This window comes from Aptenodytes patagonicus, chromosome 1, assembly GCF_965638725.1.
Source record: "Aptenodytes patagonicus chromosome 1, bAptPat1.pri.cur, whole genome shotgun sequence".
Taxonomy (NCBI): Eukaryota; Metazoa; Chordata; class Aves; order Sphenisciformes; family Spheniscidae; genus Aptenodytes; species Aptenodytes patagonicus.
This window is the reverse complement of record NC_134949.1, coordinates 83,065,346-83,091,074: the sequence shown is the minus strand read 5'-3', so window position 1 is coordinate 83,091,074 and position 25,729 is coordinate 83,065,346. Positions and strand designations below refer to the sequence as shown.

At 41.5% G+C, this 25,729-nt stretch overlaps 1 protein-coding gene across 2 annotated transcripts in view; it reads right to left on the bottom strand.

The window, feature by feature from the left end:
* Positions 1 to 25,729, bottom strand: part of FAR2 (fatty acyl-CoA reductase 2) — a 153,537-nt gene that overhangs the window by 78,967 nt on the left and 48,841 nt on the right. For both annotated transcript variants that reach the window (XM_076345051.1, XM_076345041.1), the window contains exon 2: positions 5,366 to 5,600. In XM_076345051.1, coding sequence (XP_076201166.1) covers positions 5,366 to 5,554 — 189 coding nt within the window. In that variant the 5' untranslated portion in view covers positions 5,555 to 5,600. The remainder of the gene's footprint in view (positions 1 to 5,365; positions 5,601 to 25,729) is intronic.

The following is a 25,729-nucleotide window of genomic DNA, read 5'->3' as shown; positions in this document are numbered from 1 at the left end:
TCTGTGCTGACAGCTGTGCAAGTGCAAAGGAGAAAGGAGGTGTAGGAAACCAAGTTCTGCTGATGCTAATTGATAATAAGATGGGCCTTTGTGCTTCTCAGCTTCTCCATTAGCCTCCTGGTAAGCATGGCTTTGCATGCAGAACAGATGAAAGAGTACGTAGGGCTGCCAGATCTCCCAGCTTAGCTGAAAGCTGATGGGTGAGATTCTATGCCCTGAGTTATGACACGGGTTGGATGTCCATCAAATGAGGAGGAGCTGTCACCATACAAGGCTGCAGCTTTGGCGCAGCACCCAGAAAAGCCAACGCCGTTGCACTTTGCTTGTTCCAGATGCCCATGTTCCAGCAGAGCCTAGAGCCAAGGGGCAGCAGCAGGGCTGCAAACATCCAACAGCAGAAAGTGACACCAGGGCCATGTGAATGAGTCTTGAGCTCAGGACTAACGGTGGCTTCTTTTTTGTCAAGTGTGAAAGGTTATCTTGCTGGAAGCACCAGCTGCCTTGTTGGCCCTTCCTTGTGCTATAGGAAGCAGGCTATTAGCTGATAATATATAAAGCAAAACCTTACCAGCCTTCTTCAAACAGAAACACATCTCGGAGAAGAGAAAGAAATGAAATGGAACAAGGCAGCAGATGGTGTTAGCTTCGGAAAGAGGCACAGAATGGTTCAAGACCCTTGCCTGCATTCGTGTCAGTTATGTTACCACCCTTAAGATTTAGCTCCTCTCTACCACATGGTTTACAAATCATGGGGTCAAGTAAGAAACAAGTTTTTGTTAAAATGACAGATTTGTTCCTTTGGTACACAAATACCAGAGTTATGCCTGATAATCTACTGACAAAAGCAAGGCAAATCTAAATAAATAATAAAACAGAAAACATCTTCAGCTCTGTTTCATTCCAATTATCAGTTTCCAGACCTTTTACTGAATAAATGGGATCCCGTTCCATCAACAAAAAAACCTCATTACTCTGTTCTGAGTACTGATCCATGCACCACTGAAGTGGTCGCAGCAGATTTAGGGGACACTGTTCCAGAGGGAGTAACACTGCACTGGTTTGGCATGGAGAACCTTTACTGCTTATGGTGATGAGCAAGACACATGAGCGAGGAGGGAGTAGAGAAAGGGATAATCAAGGGAGGTGGAAAAAGAGAAATCTGGCATGATTTGGTGAAATTTATAGGGCTAACAGAGAGTCTTGCTGTGTATTTGCTGATAAGCATAGCACACTTGACAAGGAAATACTGAAGAGGCAAAGGTGTCTGATAACATTGGACTTCTGCTGTTTTCAGTGGTCAGTCGTAATGTGTGGTTCCAGACAAAGCTTTGCAGGGAAGAGAAGAAGGTCTATCTGTACCATGCACTCTAACTATAAGGGTTAACCATGCAGGTTAACTGTGGTTGGATGATATGAAAAAGCAGTAGCATTTTACAGTATTTCTGGTCACACCCAGCAATATCTGCTCCCCACTTTCAGCAGCCTCCCAGCCTCCCCATTTTCTCTCTGAATTATCAGAGACATTAAGTCGTCTTTTCCACTCCCCACTTTGACTGATCTTTCTAATTAGGTGCACTGAACAAACAGATCTGAGAAACAGCCTGGCAGCAGCGAGCAGCCTTGGTTCACTGCATGCAGGGCATGGAAAAAGCTCTGCTCTCCCTGGGACAACGTGAAAGCTACAACCAGTGACTCAGCGTTAGCCCAGAGATTCCCTGCTCTCCAGGGAATCTGAGACAACCCCTCCAAGCATTCCTGCCTATTTCTGCACACGGAGGGATCAGACCACAAAAAATACTCCTTAAAACAATTTCCTACCTCTAATAAATATACACCTCCCATCAACTACCAAGTAAAACAATGCTGTCAAGCTTTGCCTCGTGATCCACATCTATGGACACATCCAGGGTGAAGCCTATACTGAAATGTGGTTTTTTGTGTAACAGCTGCGCTCTGTGCCGTGCAGACACGGCATTTCATTAAGCACAGGGTAATAGCTTGATTCCCTTAGGGACTTGCTGCTGGAAAATAGAACATCTCCTTTCATAAATGGGCAAGGTCACCATGCACCACACATTCCTCAATGCACACGTTCATTTTGGAGTTGATGCTGAGATAATTGAGCATCTGTTCATTATACGTTTCATATTAATGCAATAACGTATCTTCATGTAAAAATAATTTCACAAGATCTGAGGAAAACCAACATTTCAATGCCATCTGTTCAGCTACTCCAGAATACAGCAGAAGAATTCTGATTTATGCCCAAATTATTTTTTTTTATTTTACTCTTCATGTTGGATTCAGAATTTGAAAAATTCCAGATAAGAAACATTTTAAAAGCACGAACTAAGGCATTTTGCCCCTTCACACCTCATCACCCTTTCGTAACTTTCAGTTGCTTTTTTATTTAACGGAGTCATCTTCCAGCATATTCACATGTACACACTGTGAACAAGACAGTTCATAAATGTGACATCTCAATCTTTAAACCCCTGTAGATATGATAGAAACCACAAAAATTTCACAGATTGTGCTAAGAGATATATGAAGAGAGATAAAAAAATGATAGGCAATTTCTTTCAAAATATTAAGTACTACCAAAAAATCAGGAGTCCCCAGAGGACCTTATCTGAAGAACCCAAGCATTATGCAGTGCAACTAATTCCTGCCAATCTATTTCTCTACTTTCATTTTATTTCATCCCAAATACTGTTTTTGTCTGTTTGTCTAGAATATTTAGAAGCTGGCAACCTGTTTTTCTCTATCCCTCTGGTTCCTGGGAAACTTCGCTTCTGGATGTGAAAATGAGAAATTCCAGAGGATAATACTGGGTCATGGCACAATGTAAAAGATGAAAGAGTTACTTTCAAAGTGAAAGTGTGATCAGGCAGTAGAGAAGATTACATAGGGTAGAATACGAAAGTAGAAATAAAGTATTTTCTCCTAAAACCAGATACAAATACTGTATTGCATTAAATCCAACAGTTTGTGGGGGAAAAGAATAATTATGCAGTAGAGATTAGAAATTATATATGTGCACGTAAGGAAGAGAAGGGATTTTATTCTGAATTTTCCTGTGCATACTCAAATATATGCATTCTTCATCAGAGATTATGATCAGGAATGTCAAATGCAAATATTGCCTGAAGACTCGGAATAAGCTTTTGCTGCATTTTTTATCTGTTATATAGCTCAGGGGTTTCCCAAACTGGAGAATGCAAACTACAACTGTAAATGGAAAGTGTAGTCTCTAGATTGTGAATGACTGATTATGTGGCTTAAAGACATCCAGCAAACTTAACTGGAAACAATCCGCAAAAATGTTAAGAATAATGTTTCTTGCCCTCTTCATCTGCCATGAAATTAACAGTTACTGGAATTAACTGTTTCACTTCTAGAAAACAACCAAAGGCTATCAACATTTTCACATGGAAATTACCTTTGAAGAGTTGGGTTTCTGCCTTAGGGAAGTATTTTTGCTTTATTTTAAAAAGAACAGCATCAAAAAGACACCTTTTTCTTTGAGGGGACCTGAATGAGTTGTGAGCATACCCCTAGAGTTTTTTTCTTTTCAAGGCTGCAGCAACCTAACTTAGAGATTTGCCTCCTTCTTTTGTTCAGTTGAAACACATTGAAGCAGGCTGTCAAAGGTTCAAGGAGAGGTTATCAAGTCCTGTTTGCTGTTGGCATGTCTAAAACTGCTGACACATGCTAGGAAAAAAAAGGGTACATTTAGTACAGCTGCATCAATAAAACAGCTACTAGGGAACCTCACCTAGAGCTAACACCACTACTAAGCTGTGCTGGCCAACTAAAGAGATAAGCCAGTAATATTCATACAGAAAATGCAAACAAAGCTTATAGAAGTCCCAAAAAATAGCTTAGTTTGCCATTTTCTTAGTGGATTAAAAAAAAGGCAAAACACCATGCAAACACACCACATTTAGGATTTTGTTGTTTGATGATGGAAACCATTACCCCCAGTCTTCAGTGATAAAAGCTGTAGAAACAGCTGAAAAATGTTCATTGAAAGGAAAAGTAATGAAAAATTGTGCACTTGCAAAAAACAACCAATGTGATGGTTTCCTTTTATATCACTTACAAATTTTCCTGAACAGGAAAATAACCTATCCTCTGTTGAAAACACGAGAAAAATCAAACTCTGTTGTTGGACATACTTAAGATTTTCTAGCTTGATGCCTCAAAACATTAGGAGGAAAAACACAAGCCTTCTGCCAGACCTACTTGTCTCTAAGTAAGTTATCTGTAGCCCTATTTTACCTCTAACTCCAGCAGAACTAGGAGGAGTACTTTTCCAGTCAAGCCGTGTTCAAAGTTTCAGACCAACACTCTAAAGATACGTTGACCTTTCTCAGATTAATTCCACGCAATTCCTTGCCTGCTAGGGCCACATCTGTCCCCTCCCCTCATTTCACATTGCTATGTACAAATTCACATTAGCAGTAAGCATTAGCTTGAACTCTGGCACTTAGAGCTGGAGGAGTCTGAGCAAGTTCATGACCTCACCACTGGCCTAAGCTCCTGAGGACCTTGAGGTCCTCAGGCCAAGTCGACTCCAGATAACTAGTCTAACAGTGTCTCCTTACAAATCTTTACATTCAATTCAGCAAAGGGCTTTGACATCCTTCCTGACACTAGAGATCTGGTTTTCCTCACCGAAACAAACCACATGGGTGGAGGTCATACAGGTCTGTTCTTCAACTCACAGGGCTGTCTTAGCCTTTGTGTTCTCCTGCAAGCAACTTTGGAAAGCACCCTTTTCAAATGCAACAGTATTTTATCACTTCATAAGTAAGGTTAAACTGGAGCTGACATGAGAAGATGGCAGATGCCCTACTGTACTGCAGCAATGCACAGCCCACTATACCTTGCCACTAGGCTTTGTCTTATGAAGTGAGTTTTAATGCCCCAATTAGGGCAAGGAGTCAAGTGTAATAGGCTCACAGTTTTATTTTTGAATGTTCGAACATTATGTTTTGAAAGTGGGTGAATGAAGAGAGTTAGTTCATGAGAGCAAAATGCTGCTCTTCTTGCAAAAAGGAAATTTGCTAAGGTAACATGTTTTTGAAAAAATTAATTCTCAACAAACAGCAATGCAGAAAAGAAGAATAATTACATCACTACAGTGCAAAATCCTGCATCACCTATCAAAATAAGACAGATCCAGGTTCATTCATGTACAATTTTTTTGTTTGTTTGTCTTAGACACAACAAAAATACACAACAGTTACAGTGGAAGATGGTATTTTGTTCTTTATGAATTGAGTATAACGGAAGTCCTCTGCTTCACCCAGCTGAATGGATTTCAGATTAGACTCTAGAATAAAATATAGAAACTTACCTTGCATTTCAACATGTTGGCCACTCTCTCTTGCATTGATTGTCCAGCCTTTGGCCTGACAAGTATATAAACTGCTTTTACGTCAGGGCTGGAGCGCAGAAGCTTTTCCACCAGTACTTTGCCCACGAAACCTGTAGCTCCTGTGATAAGTACGGTCTTTCCATTGTAATAAGCTGAGACTGAAGACATGGTGCTTTCTTGTTCTGTCCTTCCTTTATCTTCCTGCAGGAGGTACCTGAGAAGATGAAGAAATAAAGCTTTAAAGGCTTTTGAGTCAAGACACAGATCAGTTATTTGGGAATTACAGTCTGAGATAACCTTTCCCAGTCAGCTATAGCAGCTCACATTAGGTCAATCAACAGCAATTTTAAAGACGATTTCTTTAAAAGCCTTTATTATGAAAATAAACCACAAAAATTAAAAAGTTTAATCTGAGAAGCTTAAAAAGTCAAGCTCAGCCTTATCCTCTATATTATACCATAGCTGCACCCAGCAGTCACAGTTTAGAACATAGCTTGTGCTGTCGAAGACTCCTAGCAGTAGACACTCACTGCAGTGTTGAATAGCATTTATCTCATACACTGTGAAGTGGCAGCCATGAAGATATGCAGTTATCCCTACAGGACAAAGTAGAAACAGATCTCCTCGCAAGCACTGCAGGTACAAATTAAAGTTTTCCACTTTAATTCCACTGTGCCAAGCAGTTCCTTTTCTTGTCAGCCATCACTTTGCAATGTGCTCAGCCTTTCCCTATTGTCTTGTCTTGGAATAAATCCCTGAAGAAAACTCCTCTTCATGGAAGATACAGTGCAAGACTGCAATACCATACTCCTGTGTATCGGTCATCACCCATTATTGGCTGTTAAGGCCAAAATTCATCCCACTTAACTCTAAGGAGCATAGATGTCATATACTTTCTCTGGAGAGTTTAGGTTGTTTGAACTGCCCTTTGGAGATCCATTGACTATATAAGGGGACTGACATGACTAGGCTCCCACATGAAGTGTCCCAGTTAAGTATTTTAATTAGATACAATGGTTTCAGGCCTACATGTCCCCAGCCATCCTGATTCAAACTCTAAGTTGATTAAATGACAAACATGGCTGGACTGAATCCTCCCAGAAGAGCCCCTGGGAGGGGGCTAGACTAACTGAAGGGAAAAAACCCTCCTATCATTGAAGTTCTGCAGATCACAGCATGCACAACTTCCATTGCAAGGGAAAGGCTCACATAAAATATAAATAAATGTTTTGAAAAAAGCCTCCTAAATTTGAAACAAAAAGAAACAAGAATAGTAGAACGCTGTCGATCAAGTATTCAAGAACGAGGACAATGATCTTCAGGTACCCCAGGAAAACTTCACTTCCTCCTGCAGAAGCTTCAGAGTCTCTGTTGGCCATTTCAAGTTTCTCAACGTGACATGAGTCAACTGCATACTAATAAAATGCAAATATACCAAAACAGAAATACAGCATTTGCTGCATTTTTGCAGTCTGTGAAGATTCCCTGTTCTTACTAACCCTTTTGCATTTCTGAAACCTAACAAACCATTCAGGGACAGTGAAGTAGCCTACCTTAGAGCAAAAACTGCAAGCCTTCATACAGAAACATCTTATATAATGAGTCCCTGGCTAGGACCAACACAAATGAACACCAGCAAAGAGTTTAAAGTACTGTAAGAACCTTAGCTACATGTGATGGTAGGTTAAATTCCCTTCACCGCATGGGACCACAAGAGAAATATAACTTGTCCTACAGCCTATGCCTTCCTCAGGATGGAGTGAAGTATTTTACCCAAGAAAATTGACCACCAGCTATGTGAATCAAGAGAAGCACCATGGATCAACCCTTACGAGGTGTACCGTGTTCATTGCAACACTCAGGAATGTGCTTAGCTGGACTGCGATCCCCAAGGTGTTACCACTCGTAACAGTGAAAAGCAATTCACAGTCTGTGTTACCGTGCTGTCATTATCTGGGTCTACAGCTGATGCATCTACCCAGACCTGACTTTGCATTCCTACCAATCTGCCAGTTTTCACAATCACTGTACTGCTACCTGGAAACGTTGAATGCATATTTCTAATGAGCTACAGCCCAGACACATAAACTAGGAATTCAAGCCCAACAAAACATTGTTCTTCTTTCCCAGTGCTGCCTGGGACTGCAGTACATAGCGTCAAAGAAATTAAAATCCCCAAATTTCTTTATCTGTAATGAATCATCAGGTGTGCCATCCAATTTAGAAAGTGGGTCAAGCAGAAAAACTTCTGAAGGACACTATTTTACAAATTAATAGCTGTGGGTATTCTGGCTCAGTGAATTCGGATATTAGCCTACTTTCAGATATGGCCTCGATCACAATTTAAATGAATGTAGCAGGCTTGTCTAGGCCTATTAAAAACCTGTTCTTATCAAAGAGCTGGCCACTTGGGAAGTTAAACAAACAGGTTAAACTATTAGATAATTAACTTATTTATAATAAAATCTCACATCTCATTCAGGTTCGGAAAAACTGAGTGATATTGGAAGACAGGAACTTGCAGAACCTGGTGTGCAACTCCAAAAGTAGATACTAGTTTAGCTAGATGAAGACAGAGGTGACAAAAGACTTAAGAAATTTGGTACGACACATGCCCTGCAAAGCAGAAAAATTAATGAGAGAAGTCCGTAGTCACTAGAGGCCATACAAATTCTACTGAACGTAAGGAAACAAAAAGATGAAATGTAAGACCACTTCCAGTCACTGAATACTTGCTTTGAACTTGTATTCAGAAGATCATATCTACTTAACCTCACCTAATGTTCTGCTAGAAAAATGGTACATTTATAAAGTACTTTGCACCACAGACTTGGAGATTACCACAGTGTTTAACAGGAACTACTCTCCTTCCCACACTTCAGTAGTACAGAACTCTTCCAACCTGCATCGCTAAACATTAGTGCTTTGCATTATAGTTGTAGACTACTGCAAAAATAATGGTTAAGATTTCAGAATGTGGACATTAATTTATTATATTGTTTCATTTGGGTTCTCTGTTTGAGTTATCCAAATGTTGCTTCATTTGTTTTGGCCAGATGTTCCATACCTACTAGAAGAGTTTAAAAAAAAAAAAAAAAAGGAAAAAATCACACTACTTTAAACTGTCCCTAAAATTAGCCACGCAGCCAGATTTCATTAAGTATTTCTGGCAAGGGCTACACGCGCATAACTGACAGTTTTTCCCCATGTAGTCTGAGATGATTTTAAACATTTGCCTCAAAAAAGTCAGGAAAACAATTGCATCTCCCAAACCATTCTGGTATGATGAAAATGGAAGCACCAAACACAGCCACAGAAAAACTGAACTTCTAAGGCAATCTGCTGTTCCTCTTGATTATTGGATTAACACTATAGGGTTAAAAGAAAAGGTGAGAAAAAACACATCATTTCTATTTTCTGTAATAAAGCAGTCCAAGTCAGGCAGCATATAGTTCGCAGGGCCAGTTTCAGAGTTGGATCCAGTTGCTCAGGGCCTCGTCCACAATAAAAAACCATGAGGAATGAGATGGCATTTGCTTATTATGGGATCAGATTTGTGTCTCCTTGCAGTACTTTTTTTTCCCTTTCCTAAGTTAGCTTTAGAAGAAAATACAATAATCTTGCACCCATCTGATGCCATGCTAATTATCAGCAAAGAAAATGTGTTTATTTGTTTAATGTGCACAAACAAATTGATGATGTGACATCATGACACAAAAGTCACAATGCTGCAATCTGCTATGTGCAGACAGATCCCTGAATCTCCACTGTCCAAGCAAATTTCAAGAGGCTTTCACTAGGTTCCAAATTCAAAAACAGATTCCAGTTCATATTCAGGATATGTCCTTACAGAAATTGCTAAGATATTTTCCTTTCAACTTAGTCACGGAATATTGTTTTTTTTCCTTTTCAGAACCATCTTTGTTTTCTGTATTTTTAAGAGTGCGATTTTATAACAGAATTTATTCTTCTCTGTTTTAAGTGATTTTGCTTGGCCTTTGTAAAGAAAGTACTGAAGAAGTTATGGAGATTTTAAGGAACCAGAGGATTTCTAAGGTCAAAGGGTGTGATCCAAGTAATGTCTGACCCTCTGGATGTCTACTTCAAAATTCAAAGAACTATATGCATTCCTTTTTGACTTTTTACACTCAGTCAAATGAAGAAAACATTGTTTCCTGCAGAAGCTAATACTTTGCTTTTCCTTTTATGGAATAAGCAGTCAATACTGGACATTAACTATTTCGCAGTCAATTGAGCTGCAAGGGATTAAGCATTTGGGAAGAGAAAACTATCTGAAGTCTGAACCATGGTCAGCAGTTGCCGGGAGTTGGCCCTTATTGAGGTGAAGAAGGGTAAAGCCTATTTCAGAGCCTGAGGTTCCTGTCTCTTCCAAAACTGACTGGAGGTGAAAGCCACTGATGGTGGAGAAAAGCCCACACAAGGGCTTCCTGAAGCCCTGTTCAAGCGACTAATTACAGGCAACTGACGGTTTAGGCACTAATCAGAGCAGGAAAGTGATCACTGATGTCATCTGAACTACTGAACACAGCACGTTTGCAGCAGTATTCATCTCTCTGATGCTGACTCATCTCCAACCATATTGTGAAAAAAAACCCTTTTGGACAGCCAGCCAGGAATCACACTGAGCATCGCTGCAGACACAAGTACACAAGCTGCTTTAAGGGTAAAAGCTCTGTTACTGATGCCTGTAACAGTCTCCTCTGGATCAGTCATAAGGGACGACCTACAGTGCTGCATTACAACCAAAGCCACGGTCTTGTGCCAGGGGCATATGCCAAAGGACAGTCAAAGGGAAAGGTGGGAATCCTACCAACCTAATACTTTGCTCCTGCAAAAGAAAACCCTCATATCCCCAACAGAAGAGTAAAGCAGAGCTTTCCCCCACCAAGAACAGATACAATTGCGCCGATATTTAACAAAACAACTAATACACTGTCCTCATCTTCCACATACTTCAGTGATGCCAGATCTACATTCGGCTCACAATGGTGTAATGCCAAGAGTTAGACTGCTAATAAAGCCATAGCAATGGGAAGGGAAATGTATATCTGAACCTCATTGACTGCTGCTACTGCTGCTGCCCAGAGCAGGTCCATGGCTGCAGGGTGTTAACAAGAGATGGCAAAATGGAGCACGAGCAATGAAGGATGGGTACACTGGAGCAGGTTAGTATTTCACTGTGGTTTGGACCACTGCTAAGAGTTCCATGCCTTACTCAGCTAGGACAGCAGACATTTCAGAAGCTTATCTGTTGAGATATTTGCCTTTTCAACTCAACAGCACAAAATAAAAAAAAAAAAAAAAAGAAAAAAGAGATTTAGTTGTGTGCAAGAACAAAGGACTGTATGCCTGTAAATATACATCTAGACTCACAAACGGCCTCTCTGGCATCTCCTTCTACCTAGTCTGGTTTTGATGAGTTTTCTCATATCTGGTGCATTTTCACAACTTTACGCAGGGATGTAATTTCTGTGAACAAGAGGGTCAGACTGCTCAGATTAGCCTTTTAGACATCATATTAAACGTAGTGAACAAGCTTCAACTAAAATTGCTATTAATGACAAATACCATTTTTAAAAACAAAAATACAGACAGCATGAGTCCTTTAAGACAAAATAATTTTTGGCCACTTTCTGAATGCAAATTTTTAAACTTGGGTACAAATATCCAATCATACATAAGACAGTTTTCTTTAATAAGGATTCTGAGGAGTCATAATTAACCTGGGACATGCAGAGAAAGAAAAATTCCTCTGTCGCTTCAGAGAACTTGTACAGCTGAGGTCAGAAGCAGCAATATAAAGTGGTCACAGACTATTTCAATCTCATCAGATTGCTTCCTCAACCTATTAGTTATTTCATGTGTTTAAAATGGACTGAACACTGGGTATGCCTGAACAATGTATCTTCATATAATTCTTTTTTCTTTTTTTTTGTCGCAGGATGCGTGACACAGACTTCACAAACTATACACGCAATTACAATATATAAAAGCAATTCTTTCTAATATGTGTTCTTTGCCTGAAAGCAGTTGTGTATAATTTCTTGTTACTTAATCACCAGCAAGTAAATAATCCCATGATTATGACTGTAGCACTTAGGAACAACCTGATCTTTTCACTTTGGTGGCCAGTAGAGTTGGATACTTGACCAATGAGCAGTTTTCCTCCAACGCTAATGCATATACGACAATTGTATGGTTTGAAGTAAATCAGTGTAATACAAGGAGAGCATGTGCATGGATGAAGAAGCGGGAATAGTGTTAAAAGTTCAACACCTGCACACCACCTCCTATGGAACAAAGTCCAGTCTGAAACAAAGCAACTTTCCAACCGCCTGATTCCTTCAGTAACAAAATGCTCTGTTCCATGCTTAAGGGATAAAAATTAAAAAGACAAAGGAAAATGCAATTCTTGCACTAGAGACATGGGATAGAACAGCGTCCGTCAATTCACAGTGAAGTCTCAGGCGTATGCAGGTGCATTAGTTGTGCATGCTCTGTCATTTGAGATGTTTATATGGATGTCAAGGTTTTGTTGAGCACCAGGCTCTGCTTCAGAGATTTCACAGGTTATTTTTAGCCCCAGGACATCTGGAAGTAATAGAGCGTGCTTTGGATCTTAGAGTCACAGAGCAGAGTCCCACACCATGCACGCTAGCAATAGTTGAAGTAGTGACTTGCTTTTCATCATAGTGACTGAACTCCTGGCTTTTCGCTAGCACCAGGAAGAAGCTATGTCACTCAGCTCCATTGATTTGATTTACTGGGCCAAACTCACAATCAGGATAGTTCCACTGCAATGACCAACGTTTCAGCTGGGATTAACACAAATTAGTTTAGATTTGACTCTTTATATATAAAATATTTTCTGCATTTTTAGTAATAAATGATAGTGACTCAGAATGGAAAAGGGCTGTAGTTCAACACTGTGCAACATTTTTGACCACCGCTGCTAACACGAACAAGCAGATAGTACCAACAATCATGCACTGAAGTTATATATTTTCAAAGGTCTTTAGGCACGTAAAGATTTGTGTAGTACATGATGTTTGGGAAGAGGTAAGGCAGTTTTTACTAATGGTAGAAAATGAAGCAAAGGGGATGTTAAAATGGCTGATCTAGGAACAAATTAAAAGAGCCTTATGGTTTGCTAAACTTCCATAGTTATTTAATGGCACTAACAACCTAACAACAATAACAAACTGGCAAAGATAAACCTTCCCTCACTTAGCTACAGAATTAAAAGGAAGGTCATAATATATCCTTCGTACAGGCGCTATAGACGCTAATACAGCTCAAAGAAATAAAATCCTGTGATTCAAAGATGGGCACATTTACAGCTAGACTGAACTCCTGATGATAATCCTCTTTACAAAAGAGATTTTGCTCCAAGCAATTTACACCAAATATAAATGTTGTTGCCAGCAGCCTGAAGGTTAAATCACTTTTCTCCAGCTAATATATTTCAAATCATTTTCTGTTTGCCAACAGTACTGACTCAATTCCACAACAGTATACTCAAGTAGCGACAAGCAAGGAGAAACTCTCATTGCTCCCGGAAAACCCTTCGTGACTTGAAAAATGACACCAGTTTTGCATTCCATTTCAATTTATAACAGTTAAATCTAAAGAGACAGTGCAGTGTGACAGCATAATTAAGAGCTAGAGACAACAAGCAGCGTGCACAGCTGGATCCTGCGAACTGCTGAACGTTACACGACATGCGGACAGAAGCTCTCAATCCTTTGGAAACCACTGGGAGTCGTGGCTTCTGGGCTAGAGATCTGCCCACAGAACAAGACCCAGATGTAGGGCAAAAGCTTGAATTTCAAGATTTGGTCATTGCTGAAGCATTACCTGTACAGCTTCACAGATCAGCTGACTCTCCTAAGTAGTTTGAATTGTTCGACCGCCGTTAAGAATTAGAGGAGAATGAATGAAGCATAAGAGACACTGATGTAATGAAACCCAGGAGCAGCCTCTTGACTTTTCAGTGAAACCTGTTAGTCTCTCTCAGTCTCACTATGCTCTCTCTAAAACTGATGAAAACAAGCCTATAAGCATTTTAGAGCTAAGACGGGGCAATTGTGCTAAGGACATACCTACATACGTGAGATGAGATTTTAAAGAACAAATATTTCTCAGTAGCTCGAATATGGACGTATTCGGCCTTACCCCTGTTTAGTTAGCCTACTGGTAAGAACAGCAGCTCCCAGAGACATCAAAGGAGCAGCTTCTGCAGGCCCCTTTCTGTATCACACAGGTAAGCATCTGTACCCACTCTCCCTTTTTTTTTTAGCAGTGCTCACTTAGAGCTAGTTGTTGCAAAGCGATTGAGCAGGTTACAGGATCAAAGCTTAGGTGCTATGCACAGATCAGGACTAGAAGAGAGTTTTTGCTCTGCCTCAGCATAATTAAATGCAGACATCCTACATCAGAGCATTTCGGCAGGCAATCCTTCCCCTTCTCTTTCCACCAGCTCACACTTCACAGCCATTATCACCTTGCTCTTTCTCCTTTAGCTGTGACTGGAATCTCTACAACCAGCAGTCCTCTCCCAAACCCCTAAATCAAAACCCTTGCCATACCCATTGCACACCAATCACACTGCATCTTAGCATTGCAAAAGGGAGGTCTCTCAGTGATTAAGTCAAAGGTCTATGAATCTCTGTGATATCAGGGTGGTCTGGCAAATTTCTTTTCTTTGACAGATCTCAGCTGATGACTTGGTATTAGCATCCAGCATGTCCTAGCACAGTATTTGAAGACTTTCTGTCCTTTTCCACAACTTGTTCTTGCTCCTTGTCAAAAATAGTGGCACTATCATTTACGGCATTTGTGGGAAGAGTTGGATTTGAAAACACCAAGTTGGGTGGGAGTGTTGATCTGCTCAAGGGTAGGAAGGCTCTGCAGAGGGATCTGGGCAGGCTGGATCAATGGGCTGAGGCTAATTGTATGATATTCAATGAGGCCAAGTGCCGGGTCCTGCACTTGAGTTACAATAACCCCATGCAGCGCTACAGGCTTGGGGAAGAGTGGCTGGAAAGCTGCCTGGCAGAAAAGGACCTGGGGGTGTTGGTTGACAGCCGGCTGAACATGAGCCGGCAGTGTGCCCAGGCGGCCAAGAAGGCCAATGGCATCCTGGCTTGTATCAGAAATAGTGTGGCCAGCAGGAGTAGGGAAGTGATCGTACCCCTGTACTCGGCACTGGTGAGGCTGCACCTCAAATACTGTGTTCAGTTTTGGGACCCTCACTACAAGAAAGACATTGAGGTGCTGGAGCATGTCCAAAGAAGAGCAACAAAGCTGCTGAAGGGTCTAGAGCACAAGTCCTTTGAGGAGCAGCTGAGGGAACTGGGGTTGTTTAGCCTGGAGAAAAGGAGGCTGAGGGGAGACCTCATCGCTCTCTACAACTACCTGAAAGGAGGTTGTAGCAAGGTGGGTGTTGGCCTCTTCTCCCAAGTAACAAGCGATAGGACGAGAGGAAATGGCCTCAAGTTGTGCCAGGGGAGGTTTAGATTGGATATTAGGAAAAATTTTTTCACCGAAAGGGTTGTCGAGCACTGGAACAGGCTGCCCAGGGAAGTGGTTGAGTCACCATCCCTGGAGGTATTTAAAAGACGTGTAGACGTGGTGCTTAGGGACATGGTTTAGTGGTGGACTTGGCAGTGTTAGGTTAACGGTTGGACTCGATGATCTTAAGGGTCTTTTCCAACCTAAACAATTCTATGATTCTAAGATTGATCCAGTTTAAGAATACCTGCATACAATTTGAGGGTAAAAGGAGGCTGAAGTGTTTTTTTCAAGCCCCACTTTTGGAGCAGTCCAACTAGCACAGCTGCTGTGAAGGCCAGCAGCAGCAGGACTGCCGCCTCCATTTCTATATTCCAGCACTCATGGAAAACCATCCCTTAGTGGCCCTGAAATAGACTGGGTAACTAAAACCGAAAGTATTTAAAAACTGCCTGCATTTCTGTAACAAATGAAAAAAAAGTAGTGATTGATAGTAGCAATGCAAATATTCAACCATGTTCTTCGCAAAGGCACTGTCACGACATAAAGAAGAATGGTCTTCACTCAAGATTTTGAGTCAGCAGCAATATTGATCCAAGCAGAGCATTACCTAGTAAGTAAATCTATGTCATGTAATGATGGAGAGACTACCTCCTTTACCCCTAATTTTTGCTCTTGTACTGTCACTCTGTCCAGCTCTCTTGCCAGGTAAATACATAAGCATAATGCTTAAAACTCTTAATGAAATCAAATGGAATTGCATTTAAGTGTTTTCATAACAAAACCTAAAAAATGCAGAAAACAACAAAAGAAGAAACTGAGTACAATGTACCAGGAACATGGTCAAAGTGATGACCCTCAAATGACTATGTTTTTAAAAATCGAACACTTGTCTAAGCCATGCTACCGCTACCTTCCTATTGTTACAGCTTCTTTTACAGCTATGTCCAGTAGAAGCTACAAATAAAAATATGAGTAGCTTTGTATTCCTGTGCAGATTTATCACAACACATATATATTTTTGTTTGTGTCTTGGTTTTGGCTGGGATAGAGTTAATTTTCTTCCTGGTAGATGGTGCAGTGCTGTGTTTTGGATTTAGGATGAGAATAATGTTGGTAACACACTGATGTTTTAGTTGTTGCTAGGTAGTGCTTACACTAGTCAAGGACTTTTCAGCTTCCCATGCCCTGCCAGCGAGAAGCTGGGAGGGGGCACAGCCAGGACAGCTGACCCAAACTGGCCAAAGGGCTATTCCATACCACAGGACATCATGCTCAGTATATAAACTGGGGGGAGTTGGCTGGGGGGTCACGATGGCTGCTCGGGAACTGGCTGGGCATCGGTCGGCGGGTGGTGAGCAATTGCATTGTGCATCACTTACTTTGTATATTCTTTTATCATTATTATTATTATTATTATTATTAGCCTTCCTTTTCTGCCCTGTTAAACTGTCTTTATCTCAACCCACGAATTTTACTTTTTTTTTTCCCCCTCAATTCTCTCCCCCATCCCACTGCGGGGGAGGGGGGAGTGAGCGAACGGCTGTGTGGTGTTTAGTTGCCTGCGGGGTTAAACCACAACAGTTTGTTAAGCTCCAAAACAAATGCAAAATATTTAATAAATGACTGAATGACACTAGCTGCAGGAAAAAAAAAAGCTGTAGGGATTCAAACATACACGTTTACCCTCTCAAGTTTCTGATGACTTCAGTCCCCCATTCAATTTGTCTCGATTTTCCAAAGCATACAGGCTTCTACTGAGGAAGACTTTTCTTTAGTAATGTGTATAGACGTGCTTGTGTTTGTACATGCACACATGCACAGAAAACCATTTTTAGGCTGTAGACTCAACAATCTGTTAACTGGTTTCTCCTTGAGTCGCAACCATTTTTGGGTCATCAAGACCACAACTATCTTTTACATGCTAGTGGCTATAGAATACCTCTTATTGTAAACTTTTACAAGCTGTAACAGAACAAATATTCCTTTTCTTTCATCCCTCCATAATGTCCAAATTTGCTAATACCTCCCCTATAAGACAGAGGAAACTACTTATCAGCTGAGAAGCTCTTGACATGTTGTCAGTGAAACCTCTTGATAAGCTTAGATAATATAGTAGCATGGGGTAACGCTGCTTAACAGAAAAACGTTGTGACTATACTAAGAAGTCTGGCAGTCCTGTGACAGCAAGCTAAAATGAAATTTCACACTTTAGATCTCAGATCTAACAGACTGGAAAAAACTACCTGCTGTGTTTGGCCTTGGATTTAAGGTTAATTAAATAACCGTAATTATTTTTCTTTCCAATAGAAAGCTAAGCTCAGCAGTCTCAGCATTTTTATATTCGGGTTTTATTAAGAAGCACAACCTAGAACCTACTCTTCCCTTGAATGGGATTGAAAGACAAAAATGCTTGGAATATTTCCCACGAAGAGGAGTCTTCTTAAAAGGATGACTAGATGGACATGAGAGCCTATACTATCAATTTCATAGCAAAGCATATATAAATTTAGATATATGTTTTCAAAACCAAAGATTTAAGACACCATCCAGTCTTCTTTTTTTATTGAAACCTAAAAGAGAGCATTATCAATGGAAATACTGCAGTTTTGCCTGTATATCTTCTACCTCATCATTGCATCAAAACTCAGATAAGCTAAATACAAAGAAAAGGAATTTATTTTTTTCATTTCTCCCACATTTCTCTATTGTTCATGCTTAGAGCATTTGATGGCATCTGGCAATCTGTCAGACAACAGCAGTAGTCTCATTTGTTCTGTCCAGCTACTGAAATACGACAGAAGTTATCCAGGCTTCTGCTATGCAAAATTCTCCTGTCAAGTGAAGTTCTCCACAGAGCAGGATCAAGCCCTTCAGGAACAGGGAAGAAATGCAGCCAAAGCTTATTTTGTTCCAGGAAGTCCACAGGGAATTTTATGCTGCTTAGTGCATGCTGCTAGCTGGCTTATTCTGCAGCAAGCCAGAACACCAGCAGCAGTGACCAGCCCTCCCGTAATTCCCTGCATCCTCTGTTTTGTTGAAGACAATTCTGGCACTACCTCAATCTGAACCGCGATACGCTGACATATTTGCTGCCAGAGCCCTTGGCACTAAAATAATGACCTCGCACAGGCAGCGTAAGGGTGTGTACTAAGGCAGCTACAGCAGCAGAGCTGCAGCTGTTTCACAGTTTGGCAGGATGCTGCCATGTCGTGACTCTTGCTGTGCAAATGTGATCCACTGACAACATCTCATTCTCCCTTTGGAAATGCACAGACACCACAGCGAGGAGAAACCAGCAAGCCACTTCCTCCTACAAGGACCCATGCGTGGAGCATTGGGAAGTGGGCAATGGAGACACCAGTATGGGGCTTGCCTACTTCTGAAGAGAGGGTGAGGAAATGCAACAGCAAAAAAGATTTAGACTTTATATACATAATACAGAAAAAATATAAAGCATCCTAGCTCTTAAGACAGAAGTCAGTGAGACAGAAAGCATTTCAGAGAGATTCAGCGGTGTTTCTGCCTCCCATTACACCTCACCATTCCGGGTAGACTTTTCCCCTGCTTTGTCTGACTGTCCCTGTGGGGATGCACTCCCAAACTCTTTAACCCTTGAACTATTGCTTCTAGCAAGAGAAGAGAAGCATGGAATTACAATGCACAGCTGATTGCCGCTGCTGCTGCTCCTGAGGCTGTAGGATAGCTTGGGGCCAGGGGATGAAAGCCTCAGAGGCTACAAGTGCACAGCGAGACTGCTAGTTTTGCCTCTGCCCCTTGTGACAGCAAATGTCATCCTAAGAGTTCGCGAGGTTTTTTTTTCTTGGGATCAACAAACACAGCACGCGGGCAGCATGAGCGGGAAGGCCTCCTTCTCTGCAAGCTTGAACAGGGAATACAGAAGAAGCCCAGCTAAGTCAGAAGCTTCACTAGCCATATGAAAACAAGCGGTGTGTATTAATAGGTAGCTCCAAGGTAGCTGCTAGGATTTTCAAGAGAGTAAAACAGTGTTTGATCAAAGTGGAAAACTGAAGGAAATCTAGTGAACATGGGTAGGCTGAGGGTGAACATATCTTGGATGCTAACTGCTACCGACAGAAAGATGAGACTGCAAAATGTAGCTTTAAAAAAAAAAAATAATACAAAGCAAGAGACCAGCAAAGAGTTGAGTTTGTAGGACTCTGTGATTAGTATCTGAGTCAGTCTGTTTATGGAGGACTTCCCATTCAGCTTCTACCAGTAGGCCTACATCTCACAATGAACCAAGTGTGCAAACCCAAGAGACCTCCTCACCGGGCTATGCCCAGAACTACCCACAGCAGCTTAAAACTTACAGTAGTTCTGTGATGTCTAAACGCACTGAGCCAAGTTACTCTTGGGTGACATCCTAGGGATCTTCAATGCTGATGATGTGGAAACTGAACTCTTCCAAAAAATAGTTTCCTTAAGACTAAGAAGAGACCAATAGCTGAAAGAAATGAAAAACAACTTACAAGGGTCTCCTCATGCGCCTTGGAAAATTTATACACCTCATGGAATTTGCCAGCTGGCACACTGTGGCTAGCTGGCAATGGAGTCTGCTAACACGGGCGCTGATCAAAAATTGTGGAGAAGGTGGGCTTTTGTGAAGCAGGAGCTAGTTCAGTAGGAAATGGACTGAGCACCTCTCATTTCTTGACATCTGACAACTTAGTCACTGCCATTCCCTAACAGATCTTCATATGCAACAAGCCAATGCCATCATATTTTGAAATAAAGTTTAAAGGTGCGGTTTGTAAGAAGGTATCAACAAAATGCAGAAATCATGGTCTTATTTGCTCTTATAAATATATTAAAACTTCTTTTTCTATCCCCATCACCTCTTCCCTTACTTGAAACCCAGCTATGAGCAAGAAAAACTCATTCTACCAACAGCAAGAACATTTTCACAAAATCTTTCATAATTCAACTGATTGCACTCTTGATACTAAATACAACCTTCACTTAATTTCTGAGAGTTTAGTTACTCTTCAGCTGGTGGACACTGTCCTTCAGTAATGTGGGAAAAGAGACCGAAGCAAAAGGTCAAATATAATGCAAAGAATTCTGTTCTGGGTGAGGAAGGAAGAAAGCTTGTATTGCCATTTTGTAATCTTCATTTATTTGACACTAATGTCAGCTAACAAATTGATAACTGCTTTGCAGGGAAATGGAGAGACTTGAATATTCTTCATTGCCTTATGCAGAAACAGTATTTTTAGTGCTTTATTAAGAAAAAAATAAGATTAATTAGCAGAATACTTTTCTGGCCACATCCCGTGTATGTATTACAGTGTATTACTGTGCAGAATTATCTGGATCCTTTATGTTTTGCTACCTCCTGATCCTCATCAGATGGCTTTAAGGATTTCCATGTCTTCTAATTAGTACATCTCTCCCTCTTCTATCAGGAGAAACAGACTGAGAAAACAGAAATAAAACTAAAAGGCAATGCTAAGCAAGCCTGAATATACTGTTTAAAAATACACAGGTAGATGCAATATTCTGAAACATATATACCTCCAGCAAAGACTACAGATTTGCTGCATCCCAAGCCCTTTGGGATGGGAACTATGCAAGTGCAATATAGTACCAGTCAGAATAGGGCTCTGATCGCAGCTGAGTCACCTAGAAGTTACCAGAGTGAAAATATTTTTTTCTGGATTTTCTGGATATGTAAATCAGTAATATAGCAAACACAGTCATAGCAAACACAGCATAGCAATGTTTATCCCTCCCTTATGCTGTTAAAAATTATTTCTTTTATTGCATTAGTGTATTTGCTCATACGCTGTTTTATACACATTAACTAATGATCTCTTAAATACCCCAGAGAAACGAAGTAGATGTGTATTTTATTATTCCCATGATTAGAAGCAAGGCAATTCACAGGGATTGTTAATGCATTAGAGTTAAAGATACAGTGCCAAGCGGCCACTTTTTACTCTTTTTGTGAGTTGTGTTCAGTTCTTTGAAATTGTTTAGGTCATATTAGTACAGGGGTCAGAAGTAACTTCCATTTCAGAAGCCAAAGAGCACAACAGCAAGAAAGACCATAAATGCTGTGAAATACATTGATTTTATCAAAATAGTTGTTGCAGTACTGCAATTTCATCGGTATTATGTGCATATGCAAATAAAAAAAGTCTTTAAAAAAATATTTGTTGGGTTTTTTTGTCTGTTTTTGGTGAGTTTTCGTTTGTTGTTTGGGTTTTTTTTGTCACGCAGTTATTCCTCTCACTCAAGAGCACACAGACCAAACTGTGGATTCAGGAGGGAAATGATAATTATGTGTGGAAGAAGCCAAACTAGAAGATCAAAATAATACCCTTCCAAATTAGATTTTCTCACAAACTGCAAGGCAAATACACTCCTTAAATCTCCTCACTCAGTTTCTGTGGAAGACAGGCAGCACAGTCTGCAGATTTCTCTCCCCAAAGTTCTCCAAGAAACACAAACATTTACTTTTCAGATAAAGGGAAAAGAGCAGGAAGAGGAAACTAAAGAAAATTCCCTGGAGTTACTGATAGCTGCATTAAGGAACGTTGCTCAGCACATCAGCGGCTCTGAATAATGAGGCAGCAGAGAGCTTTGCAGCACAGGGAGCCTTTGAAACACACTTCTCCAGAAAGAAGAAACAATAAAATGTAAATAGAAAATGCCTCTTGGCTGGCACATGCTGGCGCAGAGAAAATTTTTCTTCCCTTTCCACATACAGGGACTGATTTTTTTCTTCCCCCCTTCTCCAATATTTAGATGACAAGCTGGTGAGAGATGACAAGGCACATTTATAGAAGTTCATAAAAATCTAGCATTGAATAAAACATAAGTGCAGCATCCGAAAAGGATGGTCAGGCTGTACTAACGTCATCTAATACATACTCTGTGCACTGAAATGCAAGGAGGGAATGGAAAGAACTAATTCAATGATGATTTGGTTCTAAACGTTCAAGAAAAGTTTGAGCTAAGTTTAAAGCACTTGAATAATCCTGTTGTAATCAGTGCCAGGTTCAAATCAGCACACGTGTGTTTTCCTGGATCACAAATTACCTTCTCATCCTTAAGAAGCTCTGCATTCAAAATTCACATGCTCCTATACCGAATAAAGTTTTTTCATTACTTTTTTCTTTTCTTTTTTTTCAGTGACTGACTAGCAGTTAAAATCTTAATTATTTGGTAAAGAAAAATATCCGCAAATTTTGCAATGCTGGCTTCACCCCCTCCCCCTGAGTCTCATCCTACCGTGATTTGTAAGATAAAGAAATTCTTCCTACTTCCAGGGAATCCCACACAGTCCTCTTAAAGTCAACCCACAGTTTAAATTTTGGAATAATTTTAAATTAGGTTAGTTACAAACCCAGAAATACATCCTGAAAACGAGATACGTGCGCTGACTTCACACGGTTCATGAAGTACAACCCTGTGGACCAGCACCCAGCGAGCCTCCTGCCACCGCAACGATCCTTGCCCCTCAAAATGTCGAGCCATACAGCCTACCTAGTGGTAGTGCCTCTGGGTTATTAATACCTACCTGTCCTTAAAATGCACAGGACCACATAAAGTTGCAAATGGTATATTAGCATAGCTTCATGTAGCACAAAGAGGTACAGGAATACATATGCAAAGGCGTATGACACGTTTCAGATGAAGTCAGGTATGCGCCCAAATTTTTCTGTCAGCATCCAATCTACATACGTGCTGAGCCTTACAGCTAGCTGTCTGTCAAAATGTGGCTGCTTTCTCTCTGGCAGCAGTCTTCTGTTAACGTAGATGTGGCTACTGATGTTTCAGAAAGTTAGTAACAAAACATACATGAGATGCAGTATCTCAAAATAGATGTGAGTCAATTAATGATATTATGCTAGTATAACACACTGCAGTAAATGCTGTGCTATTGTGCGCCACTGATTTCAAGCTTAGGTACAAATACAGAGTGTTGGTGACTCCTGATTTTTTTGATTTTTTTTTAAGCCTTTTCCTCTATTGTAGAAACAGGAAATTGTTATGTTCCAAGGTAAAGGTATTTAGCTGTGTTGTGACTACATAAGCATTAATGTTTGATCAAACATAACTATAGAAATAAAGGGCTATTGAGAACCCTTCTAAAAGGAAGGATTTATCCGTATCATTTAAGAAAAAATAACTTAAGGCTCAATTCCTGTTCATATTTTTTTTATTACATTTTCCAAGATACTATGCTCTTTTTGACTTTTGTATGACCTCATGGTCTTGGAGACAAAGCTCACGGTCTGAGGTTAGAAATATCAAGCAAACATTACTAGTTCTGAAATGAAACACTACCAAGTTGCTTCGGTGCTTTTAGCTCCGTTGCACTAAGACACCCGAAGGAGGCTCACTCTATCTTACATCTCTCTATTTTGTGTACTTAAAATTTTGAGATTCAGAATAAGCTCAACCACCCTGTTAATTAATTTGTGCCAAGCAGAACACAAAAGTTTCGCACCTTAAGTCAGGTATCAGGCCCCAGATTTTTGCAACGCATTGGAAGTCCCAGGCGGGTTCAGAGTCTGTCCTCAGCCCAAACCCCAGAGATGCTGAGAAAGTAAACGTCAAGTGACTTGGTGTATCAACGTATGTGCACGGCCGGCTACCTCTCAAAAATAAACTGTTCTGAGTCCCTGCTTCTCCAAACTGTAGCCAAATGGTGCAATGTCCTCTTCAAGGTATCACCAATTGCATAATTGTCCCAATTTTTCAGACACAAATTATTCACCTCCAAGTCCTGCAACATTTGTGGCATGTTCTCCATCTTGGATTTTTTATCGCCAACCTTTGGTCCAGATAAGAGTCCTATTAAGAAGGGTTGAAGTGAGTTACAGGCAGATTACCAGGCTGGAAACTCATTGCCAAAATACACAGCTTAATTGGGTGGGGACATGTAGCATGTAGCATGTATCTGCACTAGGCTTGCCACAAGAAAGAAAGAAGTTGTATTATTAACAGTCAAAACGCACACTGACCTTGCCAAAAAGTAGTATTTGAGGCAGGACACTTCCTGCAATACAGAGATATTTACCAAAATGTGCACACAGAGTAAGGCTCCTGCTCAATTACACCTCTTAGGTAAAAGAATACTAGGGAACAAACATGCCTACAGGTAGTATCAACCATTTGATATGGAATGGAAACAGGACCCTGCTCAGGGTGCCAGGCGAACCCCCCGCCCGGCCTCCCTCACCTTCCCGGTTGCCTTTATACAACAGATATGGGGCCCTGGAACTTGAGGGCCAGGCAAACGAGGATGTAGACGACAGTCCATCCAGGAGGTTGCCTAGGGTGAGGCGGTCAGCCCCACGCATTATGACTGCCTCTGCTAAGAAAAAAAGGAGGGTAATTGTCATAGGCGATTCCCTTCTGAGGGGAAAGAGGGCCCTATATGCCAACCGGACTCATCCCACAGGGAAGTCTGCTGCCTCCCTGGGGCCCAGGTCAGAGACATTACGAGGAAGCTCCCTGGTCTGGTACGGTCTTCCGACTACTACCCGCTGCTGGTTATACAGGCTGGCAGTGATGAGGTTCCAGAGAGAAGTCCTGCAGTGATCAAAAGGGACTTCAGGGCACTGGGGCGACTGGTTGAAGGATCGGGAGCACAGGTAGTGTTTTCCTCAATCCCTACAGTGGCAGGGAATAATACTGAAAAGAGCAGGAAAACACACCTGATCAACACGTGGCTCAGGGGCTGGTGCCATCGGAGGAATTTTGGCTTTTTTTGATCACAGGGAGGTTTACACGGCACTGGGCCTGCTGGTGGCAGATGGAGTCCAGCTGTCTCACAGGGGGAAAAGAATCATTGCTCATGAATTGGTGGGGCTCATTGAGAGGGCTTTAAACTAGGTTGGAAGGGGGAAGGGGATAAAACCAGGCTCCCCAGAGATGAGCCTAGGGGTGGCATGCCGATACCAGGGGTGAAATCGATAGCCCAGCTCAAGTGCATATACACCAATGCACGCAGCACGGGCGGCAAACAGGAGGAGCTGGAAGCCATTGTGCAGCGGGAGAGAAAGTTGCCATCACAGAAACATGGTGGGGTGACTCTCACGATTGGAGTGCTGCAATGGATGGCTATAGACTCTTCAGGAGGGACGGGCGAGGAAGGAGAGGCGGTGGGGTGGCCCTGTATGTTAGGGAGTGTTTCGATTGTATAGAGCTCAACAATTGTGATGATGATATGGTCGAGTGTTTATGGGTAAGGATGAGGGGGAAGGCCAACAAGGCAGATATCCTGCTGGGAGTCTGTTATAGACCACCCAACCAGGATGAAGGGGCGGATGAAGCGTTCCACAGGCGGCTGGCAGAAGTCTCACAATGGCTAGCCCTTGTTCTCGTGGGGGACTTCAACTTCCCGGACGTCTGCTGGAAATACAACACGGCAGAGAGGAAGCAGTCTAGGAGGTTCCTGGAGTGTGTGGAAGACAACTTCCTGACACAGCTGGTAAGTGAGCCTACCAGGGGAGGTGCCTCGCTCGACCTGCTGTTAACTAACAGAGAAGGACTGGTGGGAGATGTGGTGGTCGGAGGCCGTCTTGGGCTTAGCGACCATGAAACGGTAGAATACTCTATTCTTGGTGAAGTAAGGAGGGGGGGCAGCAAAACCGCAACCATGGACTTCTGGAGGGCGGACTTTGGCCTGTTCAGGACGCTGGCTGAGAGAGTCCCGTGGGAGACGGTCCTGAAGGGCAAAGGGGTCCAGGAAGGCTGGTCGATCTTCAAGAAGGAAGTCTTAAAGGCGCAGGAGCAGGATGTCCCTGTACGCCGTAAGAAGAATGGGTG